Genomic DNA, 23815 nt, shown 5'->3' with positions numbered 1-23815 from the left:
GGACGTCTGTGTAGTGAGCCCCCAGTCATATCGTCCTGGAGAGCTGTCACGTTCCCAGCCAATTGCAGGTTCTTTGATTTATTGAAGAAGGAAGTGGAAGGGACAGGAAAAAATCCAGACCAGCTGGCAGCTTCCTTGCAAGTTTTTAAAAATGGGACACAGGGATGGGCAGCCTCCTTGAAAGGTAAGAATTGTAGGAAGCAGGTAGATTTTTCTGATGTGTAATCTCTTTCGTTTGTTTGGTATCATTTTGAAGCACTCTTATTTATACTACTTAATCCGAAAGCGTTTTGTGAAGTGGCTGGATAGGAAAAGTGATTTTTTTTAAAAGATTTTTTATTTATTTATTTGACAGAGATAGAGACAGCTAGCGAGAGAGGGAACACAAGCAGGGGCAGTGGGAGAGGAAGAAGCAGGCTCATAGCGGAGGAGCCTGATGTGGGGCTCGATCCCACAACACTGGGATCACGCCCTGAGCCGAAGGCAGACACTTAACCACTGTGCCACCCAGGTGCCCCAGGAAAAGTGATTTTTATACCCCTTTGTATATGGGGTGATTGCGGTCAGTGAAGATACGTTACTTATCCAAGGTCACACAGCTGATCATTTGCAAATATGGGACTCAAACATACATCTTTTCCATATTTTCTCTTTGGTTCTGGTGTCTTTTCCATTTCACCATGTTGGGAAATGCCTTGAAAGGGCAGAAAGGGAGGGGTGTGTGTGTGTGTGTGTATGTGTGTGTGTATTGGGGATGGATGGGACAGAGGAGGAACAAGAGGTCTAGAGAAGAAAAAAGATTTTAACTACAGTTCAGGCTGTCAGGCTCTGTATTAGAGTGTGCAGAGCAGAAATCCTTGCCTGAGTAAGGCTAGTTACCCATGGTGGAGTGAGGGGGTCAGTTCTTAACAAAGGCCCGGAGAGCGTTGGGTGGGACCACAGGCAAATGCAGAAGAGCATAAAGAGCTTTGCCAGTAAAGGACATGGCAGCTGGGAATTGGCATCAGGAGCCTAATGGAAAAGAGTAAGAAATTGCTCTTTGGAGCAGGTAGAATCTGCAAATGCGAGGGGACTGATAGGCAGGTAGATTTTTGGTGACACATCCTTGCCACTCAGCCTGGATTACTAATCCAGAGAAGCCCCTCTGAAGAGGAAAGCAGCTTCTCCCTGCTCTGGGGAATGTGAATAAGAGGGGAAGTGCCAGTAAGCTTTGGGTTATGATCTGCTCTATGGGGAATGACTATGCTGCCATTCAAACCAGCTGAAGCTGAGATAGGGGATGATTTGGTTCATATGACTAAAAATCCAGGTAGGGCTGGTTTTAGGCACAGCCCGAACAATGGCTGAAATGAGGTTGACTGGGCCCTGGGTTTTTCTCAGTCTCTCTGGTCTGCATTCCACAAAGTTGGCTTCATTCACAAGGGAGCCCCTTGGCAGGACTAGGTTCTCCACCTCACATTTGTAAAATGGTTGCAGCTGTTCCAGACCTCACACCATCATCCCACACTGTTCAAGGGAAGACCTGGTAGCTATTGGAGAAGAGTAAGGAAGCAGCTGTCACAAAGAAGCCCCAGCAAACATCTCCTTGGCTCTCATTGTTTTATGTGCCTACTGGCTTGGACAAAAAGACCATCCATGGAGCAGGGGAGGGGCCAACTCCACCCAAATTGCATGGTTAAAATGGGGAAGCAGTAGCTTTTGAAATGAAATGTAGGGGCACTTTTGCCAGAAAGGAGGAGAACCCAGGCTGGGTGGTAAATTACAGAAGTCTTCCATACCAACCAAAGGGATAAGGGGATGAAATAATTCCAGATAGATTCCCCTGGGGGACTCTCGGAGAGAGGGAGTGACTCTTAGCATATGTATTAGTTAAGAGAATAGACTAAGATCAAAGAAGAGACCTAATAATCACGTGACTTAAAGAACAAAAGGACTTATTTCCCTCTCACGTAACAGTGGTCTAGCAGTTTTGCTTCACACTGTTAGGCTTGGTTCTATCCTTCTTCCGCATGTCCTGTGCCATCTCTTAGGTCTGGGTTGCCATGAGTTTCAACAACAGAAACTGGGGAGAGAAAGTGTGGAGGAAGCAGCCCGCTGTTTTAGGGGCTCTGGGCCATAAGTGGTGTGCACTGCTCCCTCTCACGCTCTGTCGATGAGAACTCAGTCCATGGCCTGTGTCACTGCGGGGCCTGCTGGAAAATGCGATTCCTAGCCATGTGACCAGTGACCGGCTTCCAGCTCTGTGATTACGGAGGAAGGCGAGAAGGAATTTCGGTGAAGAGTTGGCAGTCTCCATCACAAGGACCAAACTAGCTCTCCTAGGAGGCTTAGCCATCCCGAATGATATTCCTGTGGCACATAGCAGCATTTCCTCAGGGAAGAATCTTCCTCTAGTCCCTTCATTTTGGGAACCAGTTATGCTTCATAGGAGCTCTATCTCGGTTAGAGTTCGGTTCAGGTTTATATGACAGAAAACGTATCATAGCAGTGACCTAAAAGTTTGCTTTTTCTTCTTTCCTGTAAAAGATGCTTATGGTATTAATGATGTGTTAATGGTGCCAGGGACTCTTTTATCCTACTGTTCTGCCATCTCAACATTTGGTTTCCTCCTCATAGTCCAAGGTCACTGTCTGAACTCCAGGCATCTCTTCACGTTCCGTCTGGCCAAAGGAGGAGGAAAGGCCTCAAAGAGCATTTCCCGGAAGTCACACACAGCACTTCCGTGGACGCCCCGCCAGTCAGAACTCAATCACATGGGGCACGTAGCTGCAAGGGAGGCTGAGGAATGTAGCCTTTCTGCTGGGCATTTATGAGCCTAGCCCCAAACTGGGGCTTCTCGTGCTGAGGAGGAAGGGGAGAACGGACATTGGGCAACAATAAGCATTCTCTGCGAGAGACCACATGCCCCCACGTCCTCACCTCTGCCTGTGAATGTGTGTGTATGTGTTTCTCTGCCCATGTTAAATTCTAACACCCATCTTCATATTTATCTGAAGGAAGGAAATCACCAAAAGAGCTGACGTGTGTTGAGTGCACACCAGGTGCGAAACACGATCTATATCCCTTATTCTTCACGAGAGCGCTCCAAGTGCCTTACCGAGGAAAGTTTAGCGTGGGACTATTTACAGAGGTGTGGGCAGAGTCAAGGCAACCCAGAGGGTTTCCTGGAGTGCCCAGAGTTTAGCAACAGCAGGAAATCATAACCCACCCCTGAAAGGGCAAGGGGACAGACTGGTGTCAACAAACCAGCCCGACCAGAGCTTAGAGACATGGGAAGAGGGACTGCCTGTCAGGAGGTATAACTGTAGAATGAAGCCAAGCCAGCACCCCTGTGAGCCTGGGCCGGAATGGCCCCAGGAGGCTGACGAGTACCCTGACCTGTCTCTCCTCCCACCTTGGATCTCCTAACAGCGTCCTGCTTTGGCAGACGCCACCTGGGAGGCAAAAATGGTCCACAGAAAGCAGCTCCCTGGGGCAACACAGCAGGGCAAGGAAGGGCAGAGAATGGATTGGGGCATTGGGAGAGCAGCAGAGAACAACCCACACAGTATCAGGACTCCTTTTTCCAGGTAGGGAAACTGAGGCATAGAGAAGCTAAGTCACTCGCCCAACCGGTCAGCAACAGAGGCAGGACCCTCCACGATTCAGATGCGTCCTGAAGGGGAAGGCAGAGCACACAGCACACTTGACTTTCCTGTCTATCTGCACGGTACTGTGCACACAGTAGGCGCCTGATAAACGGTCAGTGAATGAAGTCATTGGCAGAGACATGTTGGTATAGGAGTAACTGTTTCCTCCTCCTCCTCACTGCAGGTAGCCGTCCCAAACCTCAGTGAGGCCGTGCAGGACGCAGACCTGCTAGTGTTCGTCATTCCCCACCAGTTCATTCACAGAATCTGTGACGAGATCACCGGGAGAGTGCCCAAGGAAGCGCTGGGAATCACCCTCATCAAGGTAACTGGCCCGTGACCCCAGGCAGAGAAAGCATTGCTGGACATCAGTTATGGGGGGGAATTTATTTTCTCTCACTTCCACCTGTTGGCAAGAGGAGCGGAAAGGGAGGTTATGGCAGTTTTTTTGTTTTCTGGTTTTTTTAAAAAGATGCCTGGAAGGTAATCAATAACACATATCCCAGGAGCTTAGCTGAGCTCAACTTCAGGCGAGGGCTGCTTGCTTTCTGTCACAGCGGGTTTTGGCAGCGGCGGTGATGTGAGGACGGGCTCCTCCTGATGAGCCTCGCTGTCAGAAAGAACCCGTCCAGGACATGGGTCTCAGCCTGCGTTCTGGAAATCACCGGTGGTTTGTGTTGCTGGGAAATGCATCGTCATTAGTTTCCGCTCCAGGGTATACTCCCTGAAGGGAGTTTTTAACTAGAAGTCCACAAACCACCCCCACAGGTCCCTAGACAGAATTCAGGAGGGTCCTGGACTTAAATGGGGGGAGAAAAGTCCCATTTTTATTCATTTTAACTTCCAACTGAAATGAGCATTGCTTTCATGGATGAATGCCAGCCACAGGTCAGACTTGCCATAACAGCGTTAGCAGGACTTGTGGTCCTGTTGTCAATAGAAATCCAAGGTATTTTCATGCCACTTTATAATGGCTCCAGGTATCTCAAGGTATCATTTATGCTGATCATGACCTTGAAATTATGGTAATTGTTAAACCTGCCAAATCATCTTTTTCTAATTGCATTAATAAAACAGCACGTATATTTGTCATAAATTTGTGTGGTTTTTTAAAACATTTTGATAACCACATTTCAGTGGGTAATCTCATACATTTTGCTTTATGCATATGAAATTCCAAGAGTGAGTCCATAAAACTTCAACAGATGGCTGAGGGTGAGGGCCATATCATAAAAAAGGTTAAGAACCCCCTGGAGAGACTTTGTTCTCAAGTGGTTCATAGATGAGTGTTTATGAGAGCAAACTTGAACAGCTCACACATCAGTTATAAGTACAATGGATAAATGAATAGTGGGCTTTCATTTTGGAATAATACACAGTGGTAAATAGAAACACACCAGAACATTCATGCAGTCACAGGGGTGAATCTCTAAAATAATAGCGTAGCACCGAACAGTACCGCATAGGTGAATGGTGCCATTTCACTTACAGGCTTTCTAAAGCAAGCGTTATGGCATAACACATCGTTTAGGAATAGCTTTATGTGGCAGAACGGTCCAGAACAGAAGGGAGCAGTGCGTCCAGCCTTCAGGATGGTGGTTCAGCCTGGTGGGGGTGGGGACCAGTAGTGAGGAGGAGGACAGACTTGGGGAAGGACACAGGGGACTTCAGGGGTATAGGTCATGTTTCGGGTGGTTACATGTTCATTTCTTTCCCTTTCATCGTTACGCTTTCAACAGTGCAGACATGGTATGCATGTTACTCTTGTAAGAGCTGTTTTCTAAGTCGTGTATGCCCCCGGGTTCCTGTGTCTACGTGAGTAACAAAGCAACCGTGTCATGCATCTTTCACTTGGCGGTTTGTTTTCCCCTAACTTGTTGACATCCTTGCAGGGCATAGACGAGGGTCCTGAGGGGCTGAAGCTCATTTCCGACATCATCCGGGAGAAGATGGGCATTGACGTCAGCGTGCTCATGGGAGCCAACATCGCGAGTGAGGTGGCTGCAGAGAAGTTCTGTGAGACCACCATCGGTGAGGTTGGCTGGGTCGGGGGAGCCTTGGGAGCCTGGGCATTCGGTGCTCTAAAACGTACATTTGCGGCGTCCGGTGTTTTCTGTAGTGGACTCTTCTTCAGGTGGATATTCCGTGGGTTGGGGATTTACTGTAAGGAGGTCATTCTGTGGAACAGAAATGTTTCAGCAGCCTCTAGAATGAAAGGAAAGGCCAGGAGACCCTTTGGACCTCCCATGATTGAATAATGAATGATCAAGGTTAAACACAAAAATGCAAAGTTGCTTATACAGAGAAGCAGGTGGGGATATTCATGGAGGGGCTGCCCTGGCCTTAGAAAACCCAGATTTTTTTTTTTTACTCACAAATGCCAGTATCTTCATCCTCGTTGGATTCCGGTGCGATTTAAAAATTGGTGGTAATGTGCTCGCTTTGGCAGCACATATACTAAAAATTGGAATCATAAAAATTGGTGAGAATGATCCCTGTTTTCAGGTGAAAAATCCAAAACTCAGTGAATAAGTTACCTGCCCCAAGATCACGTGGCCAATTTAGAACCCAGGCATGAACTTGGCCATCTTGTTTCCTAAATCAGAAAGCTCTTTCTATTCTTAGGCAACATTGGTGTTGTGAAGATTTCTGCTTCGTTTAAAAAGAGCTTTGGAATTCTCATGTGCCGATGTACCACATTAAAGACTGATAGAAAAGTAATATTCCTATATTTACAGATGCTTTGCAAAAGTTTTATTTACCACTCCAGAACTTACTTCTACCCTTGTCAAACATACCAGCAGTGTGAATGATTTCTCCTTACAGCTTTGTAAAAGGAAGCTCTGAGAGGGGTCAGGCTCTTTTGAGTAAGATAGAATGCGTGAGAAAAAGTAGCTCCTGAATTTTTTTTTTTTTTTAAGATTTTATTTATTTATTTGACAGAGATAGAGACAGCCAGCGAGAGAGGGAACACAAGCAGGGGGAGTGGGAGAGGAAGAAGCAGGCTCATAGCTGAAGAGCCTGATGTGGGGCTCGATCCCATAACGCCGAGATCACGCCCTGAGCCGAAGGCAGGCGCTTAACCGCTGTGCCACCCAGGCGCCCCGATTTTTTTTTTTTTAAGATTTTATTTATTTATTTATTTATTTATTTATTTGAGAGGGGGGATAGTATAGAGGGAGAGTGAGACGGAGAAGCAGATTCCCCGCTGAACAGAGAGCCCAACACAGGGCTCAATCCCAGGACCCCCCGGGATCATGACCTGAGCCGAAGGCAGATGCTTAATTGACTGAGCCACACAGGCACCCCAGTAGCTCTTGATTCTTACACACGCCTGCAAGTTAGGACATTTTTACTTCTTTTGCTTATTTCTCTTTTACTTTTAATTGCATAGATATTATGAAAAATAGGGGTGATCAAAAGAAAACCCTGTCTTACATTTAATTTCCATTATTTTTTTCCTATGTGTGTAAACTACTAATTTACATTTATAGTTAAGCTACATACTGCTTTAAAAAAATACTTTATTTACTTAATATATAACAGGCAACTTTCAAAGTCGGTCAGCTTACATCTTCATAGCTGGACAGTAGTCCATCAATCCCATATATCTGCGCACTTAAAACTTTTTTTTTTTTTTTTTTGAGAAATACTATTTGTGGAGAACAGAGGTATCACAAATAATAGAATGAAGAAAACAAAATGGACTATAGTCAACCTAGGTTGATATTTATGTAGACACAGGGAAGATATATGTAGGGAAGATGTATGTCTACAATGATATATGTAGACACAGGGAAGAAAATTTAAACAGTACAAGAAAGTGTGCAAGTAGAATTAAGATTGTAATTTCTGGAACTTGGGATGATGGCAGAGTAGGAGGATCCTGAGCTCACGCCGTCCCACATTTACAACTGGATACCATCCACATCCAAGTCCGTAACCAGAGAGGGATCCAGAGATGGGCAGAACGAACTCCACAGCTAAAGACGGAGAAGAAGCTGCACTTGACAGGTTAGGAAGGTCAGAAAGGTGGAGGGAGGCTGCCCACAGGAAGGAGGGGGCTGTGTGCATGGAGACGGCAGAGAAATGAGCCCTCGCACCAGGGAGCTCACATGGGAATGCTAATCCCCATAACATTTGGCTTTAACAACCAGAGGGGCTGAATTCTGTGAGTTTGTAACAAGTGGGACTTGTTATAGCCTGGAGCTTCGGAGGTCAGCTGACTCAGCCCTGGGCAAGCCTGGAGGGCAAGTGATAGTTGGGTCTCTACCCTTAAAGAGAGCAGCCTGAGTGGAGAGGCAATTTGCACGACGTGGTTGCACGACGTGGGGAGCAAACAGGAGACAGATCTGATCATATTGATTTTGGAGCATGTCGGGGGACTTCTCTGAAAATGAGAGAACTGACAGCTGCGATTTTCTGCCTCCACCCCCCAACATAAACACAGAGCCATCTGTGGAAGGCAGGGCTGCACAAACACTTGTAGCCTGTGCCCCAGGGCTCAGGGCAAATTGTATTAAAGCTGTGTGCATGCCCTGCCCAGCCACCGGGTGCACAGCCGTCTCCTTGCATAGCACCCAGCCACCACACCATGCCCCGCTGCATGCCCCCGGCCATCATCACACACCATGCCCGGCCACCACATCAGGCCATATGCCCCCAGCCACCATTATGCACTGGACCCAGCCACACCCAGCCATTATCAAATACTGTAGCCAGCCTCATGCCCCCAGCCACCCTTGCGGGCAGCTCCCGGCCAGGGTGACACTTCAGGGGATCCGACATAGGACTGGAGGCCCAACACCAACTTTGCTAACACCACCACCCCGCTCCCAAGTTCCCCAGTGGGTATGTCCTATCAGAGCTGACCTGCTTGGGTCCCACTAACACCACGGGAGGAAGCACAGCCCACAACAGGCAGAGAATCAGTGCCGACGACTGCACTGAAAGGAAAAGTGACTCTGACACGACAGCAGGACATAAGCAACATGCACAGAACTCTCTCCTGGAGTGCCGGGTTCTGGTGAATGGGGGACATGCACTGCAGGGACTCCAGGACCTCCTCTGCATAATGTTACTGCATTCAAGACAGAAGACACAGCTGACTTTCTTCACACACAGAAACAGACACAGAGAGGCAGACAAAATGAGAAGACAGAGAAATTATCCCAAACGAAAGAACAGGACAAGGCCACGGCCAGAGATCTAAGCCAAATAGTACAAGTAATTTGCCTGATAGAGAATTTAAAGCAGTGATCGTAAGGATACTCACCGGACTTGAGTAGGGTGGAAGACATGAATGAGACCCTTAATGCAGTGATAAGGAATAACATAGCAGAGATAAAAGGCTCAATAAATGAAATGAAAAACATGCCTGATGGAATGAGCAGCAGGATGGAAGAAACAGAGGAACGAATTAGTGACCTGGAAGACAGAGAAATGGAAAGTATTCAAGCTGAACAAAAGAGAGAAAAGAATTATGCAAAATGAAAACAGACTTAGGGAACTCAGCGACTCAATCAAATGTAATAACATTCATATTACAAGAGTCTCAGAAGAAGAAGAGAGAAAAGGGGGCAGAAACTTCAGTTGAAGAAATAATAGCTAAAAACTTCCCTAATCTGGGGAAGGAAACATATCCAGATCCAGGAGGCACTGGGAACTCCCATCAAAATCAACAAAAGCAGGGGTGCCTGGGTGTCAGTTAAGTGTCCGACTCTTGGTTTTGGCTCAGGTTATGATCTCAGGGTCATGAGATCGAGATCGAGTCCTGAACCTGGCTCTGCACTCAGTGCGGAGTCTGCTTAAGATTCTCTCTCTCCTCCCTCTGCCCCTCCCCCTTGCTCACTCACTCTCCTCTCACTCTCTTTCTCTCTGAAATAAGTAAATAAATCTTTTTTTAAAAATCAACAAAAGCAGACCCACACCAAGACATATTGTAATTAGATTTGCAAAATCAGGTGGTAAAAAAATCTTAAAAGCAGCAAGATAAAAGGAGTCAGTAACTTAGAAGGGAAAACCCATAAGGCTAGGAGAAAATTTTTCAACAGAAACTTGACAAACCAGAAGGGAGTGGCATGATCTGTTCAAAGTGCTGAATGGGAAAAATCTGAGGCCAAGAATACTCTATCCAGCAAGGCTGTCACTCAGAATAGGAGGAGATAAACAGTTTCCTAGACAAACAAAACTGAAACTAAAACTAAAGGAGTTCATGACCACTACACCAGCCCTGCAAGAAATATTAAAGGGGCCCTTTTGAGTGGAAAAGAGAGACTAAAAGTGACAGTATAAATGTAGGAAACACAAAAGCAGGAAAAATGAATATTTATGTAAAAAACCAGAAAGGAACTCAAGAAAAAAAGGATATAAAATATAATAACATACACCTAAAACATAAGGAGAAGAGGAGAAAAGAATGCTTTCAAACTGAAACCACTGTCAACTTAATATAGACTGCTATATGCAGAAAGAGGCTATGCACAAACCTAATGGTAACCATATATCAAAAACAACTACTAAATATGCAAAGAATAGAAAGAAATCCAAATATATCACTAAGGAAAATCAGCAAAACATGAAAGAGAGAAAGACAATAAAGGATCAGAGAAAATCTTCGGGAACAACCACAAAACAAGTAATAAAATGGCAATAAATACATATCTATCAATAATTACTTTGAATGTAAATGGACAAAGTGCTCCAATCAAAAGTCATAGGGTATTGGAATGAATACAGGAAAAAAAAAAAAGACCCATCTATATGCTGCCTACAAAAGACTCATTTTAGACTTAAAGACACCTGCAGATTGAAAGTGAAGGGATGAAGAATCATGTATCCTGCGAATGGATGTCAGAAGAAAGCTGGAGTAGCAATACTTAACATTGGACCAAATAGACTTTAAAACAAAGACTATAACAAGAGACAAAGGAGGACACTATATAGTAATAAAGGGGACAATCCAACGAAAAGATATAACAATTGTAACTACTTATGGACCCAACAGAGGAGCCCCCAAATATATAAAACAGTTAATAAGAATCACAAAAGAACTGATCAATAATAATACAGTAATAGTAGGGGACTTTTTAACACCCCCGCTTACATCAATGGACAGATCATCTAAACAGAAAATCAACAGGGAAACAGTGGCTTTGAATGACACACAGGAACAGATGGATTTAACAGATATAGTCAGAACATTCCATCCTAAAACAGCAAAATACACATTCTTTTCAAGTAGACATGGAACATTCTCCAGAATAGATCACATATTAGCCCACAAAACAGGCCTCAACAAATACAAGAAGATTGAAGGTATACCATGTACCTTTTCTGACCACAACACTGTGAAACTGGAAGTCAGCCACAAGAAAAAAATCTGGAAAGACCACAAATACATGGAGGTTAAATAACATTCTACTAAATAATGAATGGGTCCATCAGGAAATTAAAGTAGAAATAAAAAGATATATGGAAACAAATGAAAATGAAAACACAATAGTCCAAAGCCTTTGGGCTGCAGCAAAAGCGGTCCTAAGAGGGAAGTATATAGCAATACAGGCCTACCTCAAGAAGCAAGAAAAGTCTCAAATGAACAACCTACCCTTACACCTAAAGGAGCTGGAAGAAGAACAACCAATAAAACCTAAAACCAGCAGAAGGAAGGAAATAAAGATTAGAGCAGAAATAAATGATATAGAAACAAAAAAAAAAAAATAACACCACACAAAAAACAGTAGAACAGATCAATGAAACCAGAAGCTGGTTCTTTGGGAAAAAAATCAATAAAATTGATAAACCTCTAGCCAGACTTACCAAGAAAAAAGAGAAAGGACACAAATAAAATCAAAAATGAGAGAAGAGAAATAACAACCACAACAACACAGAAATGCAAACAATTAGAATATTATGAAAAACTATATGCCAACAACCTGGAAGAAATGGATATATATTCCTAGAAACATACAAACTATCAAAATTTAAACAGGAACACGTAGAAAACTTGAACAGACCAATAACCAGCAAAGAAACTGAATCAGTAATCAAAAAAACCCCAACAAACAGAAGTCCAGGACCAGACAGCTTCCCAGGTGACTTCTACCAAACATTTAAAGACAAGTTGATGCATACTCTTCTCGGCGTATTCCAAAAAAAATAGAAGAGGAAGGAGAACTTCCAAATTCATTCTGTGAGGCCAGTATTACCCTGATACCAAAACCAGATAAAGATACCACTAAAAATGAGAACTGCAGGCAATATCCCTGATGAACATAGATGCAGAAATTCTCAACAAAATACTAGCAAACCAGATTCAACAATACATTAAATTATTCACCATGATCAAGTGGGACTTATTCCTGGGTTGCAGGGGTGGTTCAATATTTGCAAATCAGTCAGTGTGATACATCACATCGATAAGAGAAAGGATAAGAACCATATGATCATTTCAGTGGATGCAAAAAAAGCAATCGACAAAGCACAGAATCTATTCATGATAAAAACCCTCTCAAAGTGGGCTTAGAGGGAACATGCCTCAACATAATAAAGGCCATATATGAAAAACCCACAGCTAACATCATCCTCAATGGGGAAGAATTGAGAGCTTTTCCCCTAAGATCACTTTCACAACTTTTATGCAACATAGTACTGGAAGTCCTACCACAGCAGTCAGACAACAAAAAGGAAATGCATCCAAATTGGTAAGGAAGAATTGACGACTTGCTGATGACATGATATTGTAGATAACCTGAAAGACTCCACCAGAAAACTGCTAGGACTGATAAATGAATTCAGTAAAGTTGGAGGATACAAAATCAGTGTACAGAAATCTGTTGCATTTCTGTGCACGAATAATGAAGCAGTAGAGAGAGAAATGAAGAAAGCAATCCCATGTATAATTGCACTAAAAATAATAAGATACCTAGGAATAAACCTAACCAGAGAGGTGAAAGACCTGTATTCTGAAAACTACATGACACTGATGAAAGGAATTGAAGACGACACAAAGAAACGGAAAAACATTCCATACTCATAGATTGGAAGAGCAAATATTGTTGAAATGTCTTACTGCCCAAAGCAATCTGCATATTTAATGCAGTTCCTATCAAAACACCAACAGCATTTTTCACAGAACTAGAACAAACAATCCTAAAATTTGTATGGAACCACAAAAGACCCTGAATAGCCAAAACAGTCTTGAAAAAGAAAAGCAAAGCTGGAGGCATCACAGTTCTGGACTTCTAGTTATATTACAAAGTGGTAATAATCAAAACAGTATGGTATTAATACAGAAATAGACACATAGATCAATACAACAGAATAGAAAATCCCAAAATACACCCACAGTTACATGGCCAATTAGTCTTTGACAAAGCAGGAAACAATATCCAATGGGAAAGGGTCTCTCCAACAATCGGTTTTGAGAAAACTTGAGAGTAGCATGCAGAAGAATGAAACTGGACCACTTTCTTAAAACATACACACATTCAAATGAATGAAAGATCTCTAAATGTGTGACCTGAAACCATAAAAATCGTAGAGGAGAGCACAGGCAGTAACTTCTTTGACATTGGCCATAGCAACTTCTTTCTAGCTATGTCCCCTGAGGCAAGGGAAACAAAAGGAAAAATAAACTATTAGGACTACATCAAAATTAAAAGCTGCTGCACAGCAAAGAAAACAATCAACTAAGCAAAAAGGCCACCTACAGAATGGGAGAATGGAATGGAATATTACTCAGCAGTAAAAAAGAATAAAATCTTGCCATTTGCAGCAACATGGATGGACAGAGCTAGAAAGTATAATGCTAAGTGAAGTCAGTCAGTCAAAGGAAGACAAGTACCATATGATTTCACTCATGTGGAATTTAAGAAACAAAAACAAGCAAAGGGAAAAAATAAGAGACAAATCAAGAATCAGACTCTTAATTATAGAGAACAAAGTGATGGTTACGGGGGGGAGGGATGGGTAAACGGGTGCTAAAGATTAAGGAGGGCACCTGTGATGAGCACCGGGTGATGTATGGAATTGCTGAATCAGTATATTGTACACCTAAAGCTAAATATAAAATGCATGTTAACTAACTGGAATTAAAAACTTTTTAAAAAGTTGAAAACAAAAGCCCACAGCAAATCTTAAGGTGTCTACTGAGAAAGTCGAGATTCAGGGCGTTACGGTGACTTACCCAAGATTATACAGCTAGTCATCGGTGGAGTCAAGATTTGGATCAGGACTGTCTGACTTCAAGCTCATGTTCTTTAGATACCATATAACAGTGTCCTTTTTAGTGGGTTCCTAACTCGCTGGTGACTTGGGATCATTCCTGTGAAGATACAAGGGCTTATCCAATTTCTGTGCCCACCTCTGGAGCTCCTCTGCATGGAAGGAGGCTAGTTCTGTTCGCATAGAGATCCGTGGGGATTCCGGAAAATCACAGGCTGGCAGAGCAAGAAGGAACCTCTGGTGTCTTCCAGACCATCCCCTGCTTTACAGATGAAGAATGAGTTACCCAGGATCACCCAGGGAGAAGGAAATAGTCTTGAGTCGGCTCTCTACCTAACACTGCCTCACTGGAAGAAATTGTGAGCTTTGCTGGCTGATCTCATTTATTCAGCAAATTGTTCAGCAGATATGAGCCATTTATCTAAAATCACGAGATTAGTCAATTTTAATCAAATATAGTCTGACACAATATGAAATAGCCAAGGATAGGTCTGTTGTGCAGACATCCCCCAGCTTCAATTACCAAATGGCCAGCCCCTCACATTTATCAAAGGAAGCATTACATTTCTTATGTAACTTATTTTCTATGCCAACATTTTGAACAGTAAGAAATAAGGGAGGGGCGCCTGGGTAGCGCAGTGGTTAAGCGTCTGCCTTCGGCTCAGGGCGTGATCCCGGAGTTCTGGGATCGAGCCCCACATCAGGCTCCTCCACTGGAGCCTGCTTCTTCCTCTCCCACTCCCCCTGCTTGTGTTCCCTCTCTCACTGGCTGTCTCTCTCTCTTCAAATAAATAAATAAAATCTTAAAAAAAAAAAAAAGAAAAAAAAAGAAATAAGGGAAAATGTAATCTGTTCTTGTCACAGGAATTGTTACATGAAAAGAAAAACGTCAAATTTCCACATCCATTCTCCAGACTGAAAACAGGTGTTCCTCTGTAATAGCGATATCATCCTTAGAAAAGAAAAAAAAAATGTAATTTCCCTCCCTCTTCCGGAAGGGAATCCCTGTTTGTTTCTAAGTAGTCTTCCAGAAAAAAAAATTATATGTATACTAGCCTATATATAGGTTTTATTCTTTCACAGTTAATTCTTTTATCTGCCTGTGACTTTAATGGAGCCTGTGAAATTATATAACTACTTCTATTAAAAAAATTACTTGTTGGGGCGCCTGGGTGGCACAGCGGTTAAGCGTCTGCCTTCGGCTCAGGGTGTGATCCCGGCGTTATGGGATCGAGCCCCACATCAGGCTCCTCTGCTATGAGCCTGCTTCTTCCTCTCCCACTCCCCCTGCTTGTGTTCCCTCTCTCGCTGGCTGTCTCTATCTCTGTCGAATAAATAAATAAAATCTTTAAAAAAAAAAAAATTACTTGTTCCAACTCAGTCCTATTTGCCAATAATAAATTGGCACTTAGTTTTGGCAATCGGTTGGAAATGGCTGGTTGCCATAATCATTCTGTAAGGCTGAGATACCATCTCCAATCCTTGATTGAAACCCGTGTCTGCCTATAGATTTTGGCTAGAATTTTCATATACCTCTTAGCCATGTTCATTGTAAGAAAGCTTCTAGTTGGGCACATTAGGCTGTTTTGCTTTGTAAAGACAGACAAATGCACAGATGTTAACATCTCTTTCCCTCTGGCTTCTATTTATCCAATGTGTCCACTGCTTTCTCTGTGGATTGGATCACGGTTGGCAACAGTGACCTGAATTAAATTAAGTAAAACATTGAAAGGAGGATAAAACCCAAAGGTGGTATTTACTAAGTTGTCTTATATAACCTGAACTTAACCCCTCATGAGGAAGTAACAGACAAGCCCAAAGTGAAAGACACGTTACACAACAGCTGGCTTGCACTCTTCAAAAATGCCACTGTCATGAAAGACAACGAAAGGTTAAGGAGTGTCCTGGATTAAAGACAAAACGTGCCTGCCAAACGCAGTAGGATCCTGGACTGGGGGAGGGAAGGTTGCCATGAAAGACAGCGTTGTACTAATTGGTGAGATTGGAATGTGAGTTGTGTGTTAGATAATTGTACCAACATTAAATCTCCTGCATTTGATAATTGCACTGTGGTTAATCCAGATCTCCTTTCTTGATGACATTAGCAACCAACCTATTCTTCATTATGGTAGATTCAGGACTTTTAGCCCACTGGAATCTTCTGTGGAAGACAACAAAACAGCCTTGTTTTTCAGTAGCTTGTAAAAATACCAACTGGCATGGTGAACTGTGGTGCCCCCTTGCGGTGAGAGTTCCCTCATTCTTGGGACTGACTTCCAGAACTGGAGACTTTCACTGCCACCTCACAGATGTTTTTCAAAGCCTGTTATGTATGCAGCATCTGCTAAGTGTCGAGGGTACACAAGCTCCTTGCAGAGCTTCCAAGCACACAGATATGGAATCACACACTGAAAGGAGGGCTTGAAGGTGTCATACTACAGAGGTGGATTATCCTACAACTTGGCATGAAACAGAAGGGAGATTTCCCTGTCTTTGGTTCATATTGAGTTTGGGGCTGTCCTTCCCCGTGGCTGTTGGGCATTCATTACCCGTTCTGGACCAGATGGTCTGCGTCCCTGCTTCCCTCATTACTACTTATGGTTGGTAATAATACAGTTAGTGCTTTTCTAGCTGTGACTTAAAATAATAATTTTTTTAAAGTACATATGAGAAAAAGTGAGATCGCGGTAAATCAAGCCCACCCCTCTAAGGGACACTGTGTATAATAATTTGCAGCCACAGAGGACCCGGCAGACCCCACCTGTGTCAGTGGTAGATGGAGAGTGCCCTTCTCCCTGCCTGAGCAATCTGTCAGATTGCTCACAGCAGCAGCTCGCTTCTAGCTGCAGACAGCTGGATTCCAGTGACCTGAGCGAGGGGCTTGTCTGTGGTGCTCACGGTTGTCCTTCGTGTTGGAGGCACTGAGCCGTGGCCCCCCGTGAGGGACGCAGGAGTAAGACAGTAATGACGTCATGATGTGGAGGCTGGGGGCTAGTTTACCCAACCCAGGTGATGCAACAGTGTTGCACAGAATCACCCACATGATCTGGTGGACTGTTTGAAAAAGGAAGAGGGCAGTTTGCTCAAACGGACACACTTCTAATATTTGGAGAACTCACCTAAATAATAGATAATAGCAATGCCTGTAGAATAGAAAATGTGTTTCTAAGTATTGGGTGTAAAGATTTTAAACATTTTATTACGGACAGTTTCTTTAAAGAAGACAAGAAGGAGAGGTCGGACAGTGTCATGAGCCCTGTGTATCCATCATCTATCTCTGCTGGATTATTTTGACATTATATTACTTATAGGTGTAACCGTAATTGTTGACAATCATCTTTTTTTTTTCTTCACTGGAAGAATACAGCTCTGTGATGTTTTTTGGGTTTTGCTGGTTGACCTCCCCACCCCCATGAGGAAGCGTAGCATAGAGAGTCAGAGCATGGGTCCCGGAGCCAAAGCACCTGAGTTAGAATTGGGCTCTGCCTCCTATGAGCTGTATGACCCTGGGCAAGTTGGTAAACCTCTCTGGGCGTGCTACGTATAATTGGGGAACATCAGTCATAAGCATATGTCGGTTCTCCCCATCGTTATTCTGTAGGACCTCTGTGTGCTCTAAGAGGCTCTTTCCACACCTTCTAATTTAACCCCACAACAATCCTGAGGGTGTCATAGCATTTCACTCATGAGGAAGCTGAACCCGGAGCCGGTGAACTCGAAGGTTTGAGAACTTGTCTGCCGGAGTCATCTGGGGAGCTTTAAAAGCTACTGATGCTTGCCCCACCTCGGAGACTGCTTAAATTGGCCTGGGATGTGGCCTGGGCGTTGGGTTAGTTAAAGACCCCCAGGTGACTGTGTGGGAACAAGCTTGGGAACCTAGAGGCAGGCAGAGCCCCCATACTGTCACCCACAGTGAGCTCTCTGCCATCTCTGTGTGCTAGCGTTGACTTGGGAGCCAGGACGTGGCTGGCAAGGTTTATCATCTGGTTTCCAGGGCCTCCCCAGAGCCAAGCCGCACCCCACCCCACCCTGCACCCTGCCCGATCAGAGCAGATTTCACACCAGGCTTTACATGTAAAGTTTCGTCTGTGTTCGTCTTAGTTTTAATCCCAAGTCCCTGAACAAAACAAAAGGAAAAGTAAAAACTACAGAGCCTCCATCCCATTGCCGGGGCTGTCCCAGGAGACAGGAGGTAGCCATAGCAAAAAGCGGTACTCTTAGAATGTACCCTTTCCATCTTCCACCGGTTAGTCACTGAGAATAGTTGTTGATGTTTGTATCGGTTCTCTGTTGCCCTAGTGACGCTAAGTATCGATCACAGAATCTCAGTGGCATACAAAGTAAGCACAGCTAACACCTGGGGGTCCCCTGGGGGTGGGGCTGCTGGGCTGGGTGGCTCCGCTCCATGTGTCTCTCATCTTCCTGCCGGGCCCAGCCGGCTAGCCAGGGAATGTTCTTCTCACATTGAAGGCAGAGGTACAAGGAAACCAGCCCTACTTCTGCATGAGTGGGCTGGAAGTATCCCCTGGGTCATGTCTGCTCATGTCCTGTTGACCAGAGCAGATCACATGACTGAGCCCAAAGTTAAGGGGTGGGGAAATACGCCCCATTTGCTTTGAGTCCAAGCACTTCGTGTGGTCAAGCCTAACATTAGTAGAAGGGAATGCACTCTTTTCCAGGGGAAAGGACAGGGTAGGTGTTTTTTATTTTTTGTGTTTTTTTTTAAAGATTTTATTTATTTATTCGACAGAGATAGAGACAGCCAGCGAGAGAGGAAACACAAGCAGGGGGAGCGGGAGAGGAAGAAGCAGGCTCATAGCTGAAGAGCCTGATGTGGGGCTCGATCCCATAACGCCAGGATCACGCCCTGAGCCTAAGGCAGGCGCTTAACCGCTGTGCCACCCAGGCGCCCCAGGGTAGGTGGTTTTGAATGTGAATCTGTTACAAATGTAAACATGGAAGTTGCCTTCCCATGTGTTTAGGGTAGCAGAAAGTTGCAACAGTTTTAGGTATTAAACATAGAAAGATACTTAGATAATTTAGAACACATGTGCACAGTAAAACACAAAGCAGCTATTTAAAATGATGTAGCAAATATGTCATTGAAAATTACTCATGCCACAAAATGGGGAAAGGCAGATCATGAATTACATTATGTTCCCAATTCTGAGAAGAACTATGTATATTCATATTTCAGTAGGTTAAAGACACCTGCCAAATTGCTAAGGATCGTTTGTGGTAGAATTACGGAATATTTTTATTTTCTATTTCTACTCCTGAATTTTCTACATTTTCTGTGATGAATATACAGTGCTTATTGTAATAAGAAAAACATTTGAAACTGTTAGATGTGGAAATTAAGATGAAGCATTCCTATTAATTCCCTCTTTTTCTAACCTGTCAACAGGCAGCAAAATAATGGAGAATGGCCTTCTCTTCAAAGAACTACTGCAGACTCCAAATTTTCGAATTACTGTGGTTGACGACGCAGACACTGTCGAACTTTGTGGTGCTCTTAAGGTAAAGTGGGCCTTGTTATTTCTGCTCGAGGAGAGGAGGTGATCGCGCCCAGGCCACTGTCCGCAGTACAGAAGCCGAGCCTGAAGCGTGGGCTCTGTGTTCTGGGCTTGTACTTCGGAGAAGAATCCTGAATTGAGAGCCTTGTTCATCACTTCCTGTTTTACCCCAGCCTGTCCTGGGTGGTTGGACTTCCTCTTCCAGTGGGCTTTGCTTTCATTTGTAAATCTGGGCAGGCGGGGAGGTATGGTGTTTTGTTCTTTTGGAAATTGGCAGCATTAATATTTAAAAAGCATGGGGAGTACCTTGATCGTGGAGTTTTACAGGGGAGCAAAGCTTCCCCCCCCCCCATGAATTCATATATTTCTCTTACACATTGTCTTGAGTGGGGAAGGGACTTCCTCCCTCTGAATTATGCTGTTCATTCCATTTGTTTGCGTGGTTGGTGGTTGTTTTTAAAAGGAAAATAGTCAGCTGCTGACAAAGGCTTTTCTAAGAATAGTTTTATCTTTGTCCGTGAAGGGAAATGGTCCAATGAAAGAAGCAGCTTCTCTTGGCCAGTGGCTTGGGAGGGTAGAGGGAAGAGGTTCCACACGGGCTGCTGACCTGTTCCACTCTGCCTGTGGAAGTCGTGGTGGTGGCGGGGCCCTCTCCAGCCTGACGCTGGGGAACAGCCCGTGGGGAGCTGGGCTGCCCTTTCTGACCCTTCTCCCACTGGAACCAGCTGCCTTCTCGAGAAAAAAAAAAAAAAGAAAGAAAGCGCCTCACTGTGAATGAATACCCCCCTTTGAGGCACTTTTGAGTCATTTCTTTTGTAGCAAAAGCTGCTTTTCAGGAATTTGAGCACCTCAGGAAGGAAGTCAGGCAGTCTGGCTTAGGTAGAATTGGCAAAGATAGAAAGTATGCTGAAAAGACAAGAATCCAAAGACCGCCTTTCCCCTCTTTCTCCCCATCGTACATACATCCTTGCTTCTTGTCTGAGTTTAAAACCACTCTAGAATTCGTAGCTCGTGTGTTTGTGTGGTCACGTGTCCCTGTACAGTGAGGATTTGAAGAGGGAAAGCCAGTGAGGGGCTCGGGCTCCCAGGAGCAGCCCGCGGCCGTGTTTCCGAACGTTTGTGTGGGGCAGTCTTCACGTTACGGGCAGGCCCTCTCACACAGTTAAGGCACTGGCTTTGGCTGCTTTGTGTGGTTTTTGGTGGAGATTTTTATGTGTTTTTAATAGTCCTTCATTAAACTAATGAGCACTTGATAGCGGGGGTATCCTGAACGCCTGATTGTTCAGCACCAGCCTGTGTTACCCCAAAACAGGATTTAAGTGACTGTGTATTTTTGGTGGTGGCTGGAGAACCTGCGAGATCCTGCCCAGAACAAAGGGGGCTTGAGGGGAGAAGAAAGCTTCTAGATGGAGGGTTCTGGAAAAGCTTCAGCTAATGGGACCTCATGCTGGTTTTGTGTCTGAACTTAGACTGGCTTTTCATTTTTGTTGGCAGGAAACCTGTACGTGGATCTGTGCCTGCCACCGGCACAGAGAGTGGTTCGTGGGGGGCAGAGACAGATGGGGGTTGAGCTCCATTTATCATCCTTCCTCTGGCTATCCTTTGAAACGGGATCAGTTACCATCATTCCTGGCAGCTTGCATCAGAGCTGGGATTTTTGAAAACTGAGAAACAGGCATTTTTGGCAGTAACTGGGTCTAACCACTGGGTCGTACAGATAAGGAGACAGAGATCCAGAGAGATTAAATCACTCAGATGTAGCAAATATTGGCACAGATGGAGTGTTTGAAGGCAGGTTCCAAGAATCTTAGCCTGGTGTTCTTTGGTTCCTATGGACAGCCTGACTTTTTTCGTTTGTGTCCAGTTGAACAAAACAAAGCCCTCCCTTGTCAGAGGCTAACAAAGCAAGGACAAATGGACTTACGTTTCTTTTATTCCATAAGTAATAGTTTGTCGTTGTTTTCTGATTATAAAAGTAGTGCACATTCATTGTGTTTCACACAACTGAAGGACGCAAAGAAAGTGAAAATCAATAATCCTGAGATGAGTGGCACCACTGTTGTTTTCTCTATACCCTTCCAGTCTTTTTTAGTGAGTGTACGTATATATATATGGCCCCTTTTAAAAACAAAAACCGGTGGGGCGCCTGGGTGGCACAGCGGTTAAGCGTCTGCCTTAGGCTCAGGGCGTGATCCCGGCGTTATGGGATCGAGCCCCACATCAGGCTCCTCCGCTATGAGCCTGCGTCTTCCTCTCCCACTCCCCCTGCTTGTGTTCCCTCTCTCGCTGGCTGTCTCTATCTCTGTCGAATAAATAAATAAAATCTTAAAAAAAAAAAAAAAACGGATCTTACTGTTCAAATAGTTTGACATGTTTTACTCTTTCACATTAAATTAACAGTCTTTAGTAATCTCCATTCTAGCAATCAAAGAAATGTACACTCTTTTTTTGGTGCTCAAAAATGTGAGGGCATGTGAATTACAAAAAAAAAAAAAAAAAAAAAGTAAACAGCTCACTACAAGGATAAAACCAAAAAGAAGATGTAAAGTTTTACGCAGAATCATTTTGTAGCAGGTGTATTTTGCTGCCTTCAGAATGTCCTTTACCTCTGGCCTGTATTAATCTCCAGTAAGGGAATTTTTTTTTTTAAATATCAACTTTATTTAAGCCTAAGTCATGTACATTAAACTGCATCCATTTAAAGTACCTAATACAGTGGGGTTTTTTTTTTTTTTTTTAAGATTTTATTTATTTATTTGTCAGAGAGGGAACACAGCAAGGGGAGCAGCAAGCAGAGGGAGAAGCAGGCTCCCCGCTGAGCAAGGAGCCTGATGCAGGACTTGATGCGGGACTCCATGCGGGACTCTCCTGGGATCATGACTTGAGCTGAAGGCAGATGCCCAACTGACTGAGCCACCCAGGTGTCCCCTAATACAGTGGGTTTTAACAGCTGTGCACATATACCCTGAAAATCACCTCCATAATACAGAACATTTCCACCATCCCCAAGCAATTCTCTATGTCCCTTTTCAGTCCCTACCCTAGCCAGGCAGCCACTGATCTGCCTTTGTGCACTGCAGTTTGCATTTTCTAGAACTTTCATAATGAAGTTGTCTAGTGTCTACTCTTCTGCTTGTGGCTTCTTTCACTGAGGGTATATTTTTGTTAGTTTTAATGTAAATTTTAAGTGGCCCTCCTTACAGAAAAGCACAAAAATCATAACTGCATAGCTCAACTTATGTTATCATTTTTAACAGATGCTTTATCAGGATTAGGTTTCATTAACAGAGACCCAAAGTAATAGTGGCTGAACACAGTAGAAGTTAATTTCTTTCTTACGTAAAAATTCTGAATCCATGTGATAGCTCCATTCCACAGAAGTCTTAGGGACTCAGGTGCCTTCCTGCTCACAAGGGTAGCCCATTGTCCTCATGTTCCAAAGTGGTGACCAGAGTTCCAACTGTCACATCTGCCTCCCAGGTCGTAGGGTGGAAAAAAAGAAAGGATAAAGGGCATGTGACAGCTGTCCTTTAAGGCAGGTTCTGGGGAGTCCAATATAATAACTTGGCTTCATCTCAGTGGGCAGTATTTAACTGTGACTGTACCTAGCTGCAAGGGACGTTAGGAAATGGTTTTTTGTTTGTTTGTTTTCTCCCTTGGTCAGCCATATACTTGCATGAAAGTCAGGGACTCTTATGACTCTGGAAGAGGAGAGTGGATAGGGGGATAACCCCATACCCTGTGTCACAGCCACATGACATTCCCTTTGCAGGGCTGTTCTGTTGTGAGATTAAACATCCCTGATAGCTGGGCATATAAGTTTCTTCCAGAGCTTTAGCTGAGATAAACCACACTGTGAAGCACAGCCTCGGGCTTAGTGTCTAGCCAGGGCCACTGCTGGATCCCACTAGCCATATGTGGCTATTTGTGTTTATATTCGAATTAACGAAACCTTAAAAAAAAAATCAGAAGTTCCGTTTCTGAGTCACAGTAGCCCCATTTCAAAGACTCAGTTGCCACATGAGACTTCACGGAGTCTCAGTGGCTAAGCGACTGCTCTGTTGGATGAGCAGACAGAAAACATTGACATCATTCCAGAAGCTTCTACTGGACATCACTGCTGTAGCTAAGGCCGCTTCTTATCAGGGTGCCCCGCCTGGTGGGCTAACTGTGGGCTTGACCCTCAGCCTTCCTTGAACTTCAGCTGGGCTGCCTTATGCAGAGCCTGACCTGCAGGCCATACCATGGTGCCTTGCCCGTGGTCAGCCTACACTCTGCAGAGTTCTTCCTTCGGCCCAGAGCCCTAGGAGCGGGGGTCAGGCAGAATCAGATGGAGTGTTGGCGGCACAGGAAGTAGTGACTGCAGCCTGGGTTTCACTGGAGCCCTGCGTCCTAGGTGGTGAGAGAGTTTGCATAACCCTCAGGTAGCCTGGGCCGGGTAGCTTC

General features: G+C 44.3%; 1 protein-coding gene across 2 annotated transcripts in view; it reads left to right on the top strand.

Annotated features, from left to right (window-relative positions):
* Window positions 1-23815, top strand: part of GPD1L (glycerol-3-phosphate dehydrogenase 1 like) — a 59968-nt gene that overhangs the window by 20124 nt on the left and 16029 nt on the right. For both annotated transcript variants that reach the window (XM_045776108.2, XM_087870135.1), the window contains exons 3-5: window positions 3814-3954; window positions 5522-5660; window positions 19261-19373. In XM_045776108.2, coding sequence (XP_045632064.1) covers window positions 3814-3954; window positions 5522-5660; window positions 19261-19373 — 393 coding nt within the window. The remainder of the gene's footprint in view (window positions 1-3813; window positions 3955-5521; window positions 5661-19260; window positions 19374-23815) is intronic.

Source organism: Ursus americanus, chromosome 20, assembly GCF_024610735.1.
Source record: "Ursus americanus isolate L20-20 chromosome 20, mUrsAme1.1.p, whole genome shotgun sequence".
Lineage (NCBI taxonomy): Eukaryota > Metazoa > Chordata > Mammalia > Carnivora > Ursidae > Ursus > Ursus americanus.
The sequence above is the reverse complement of the archived record's forward strand: the minus strand, read 5'-3'. Positions and strand labels throughout refer to the sequence as shown.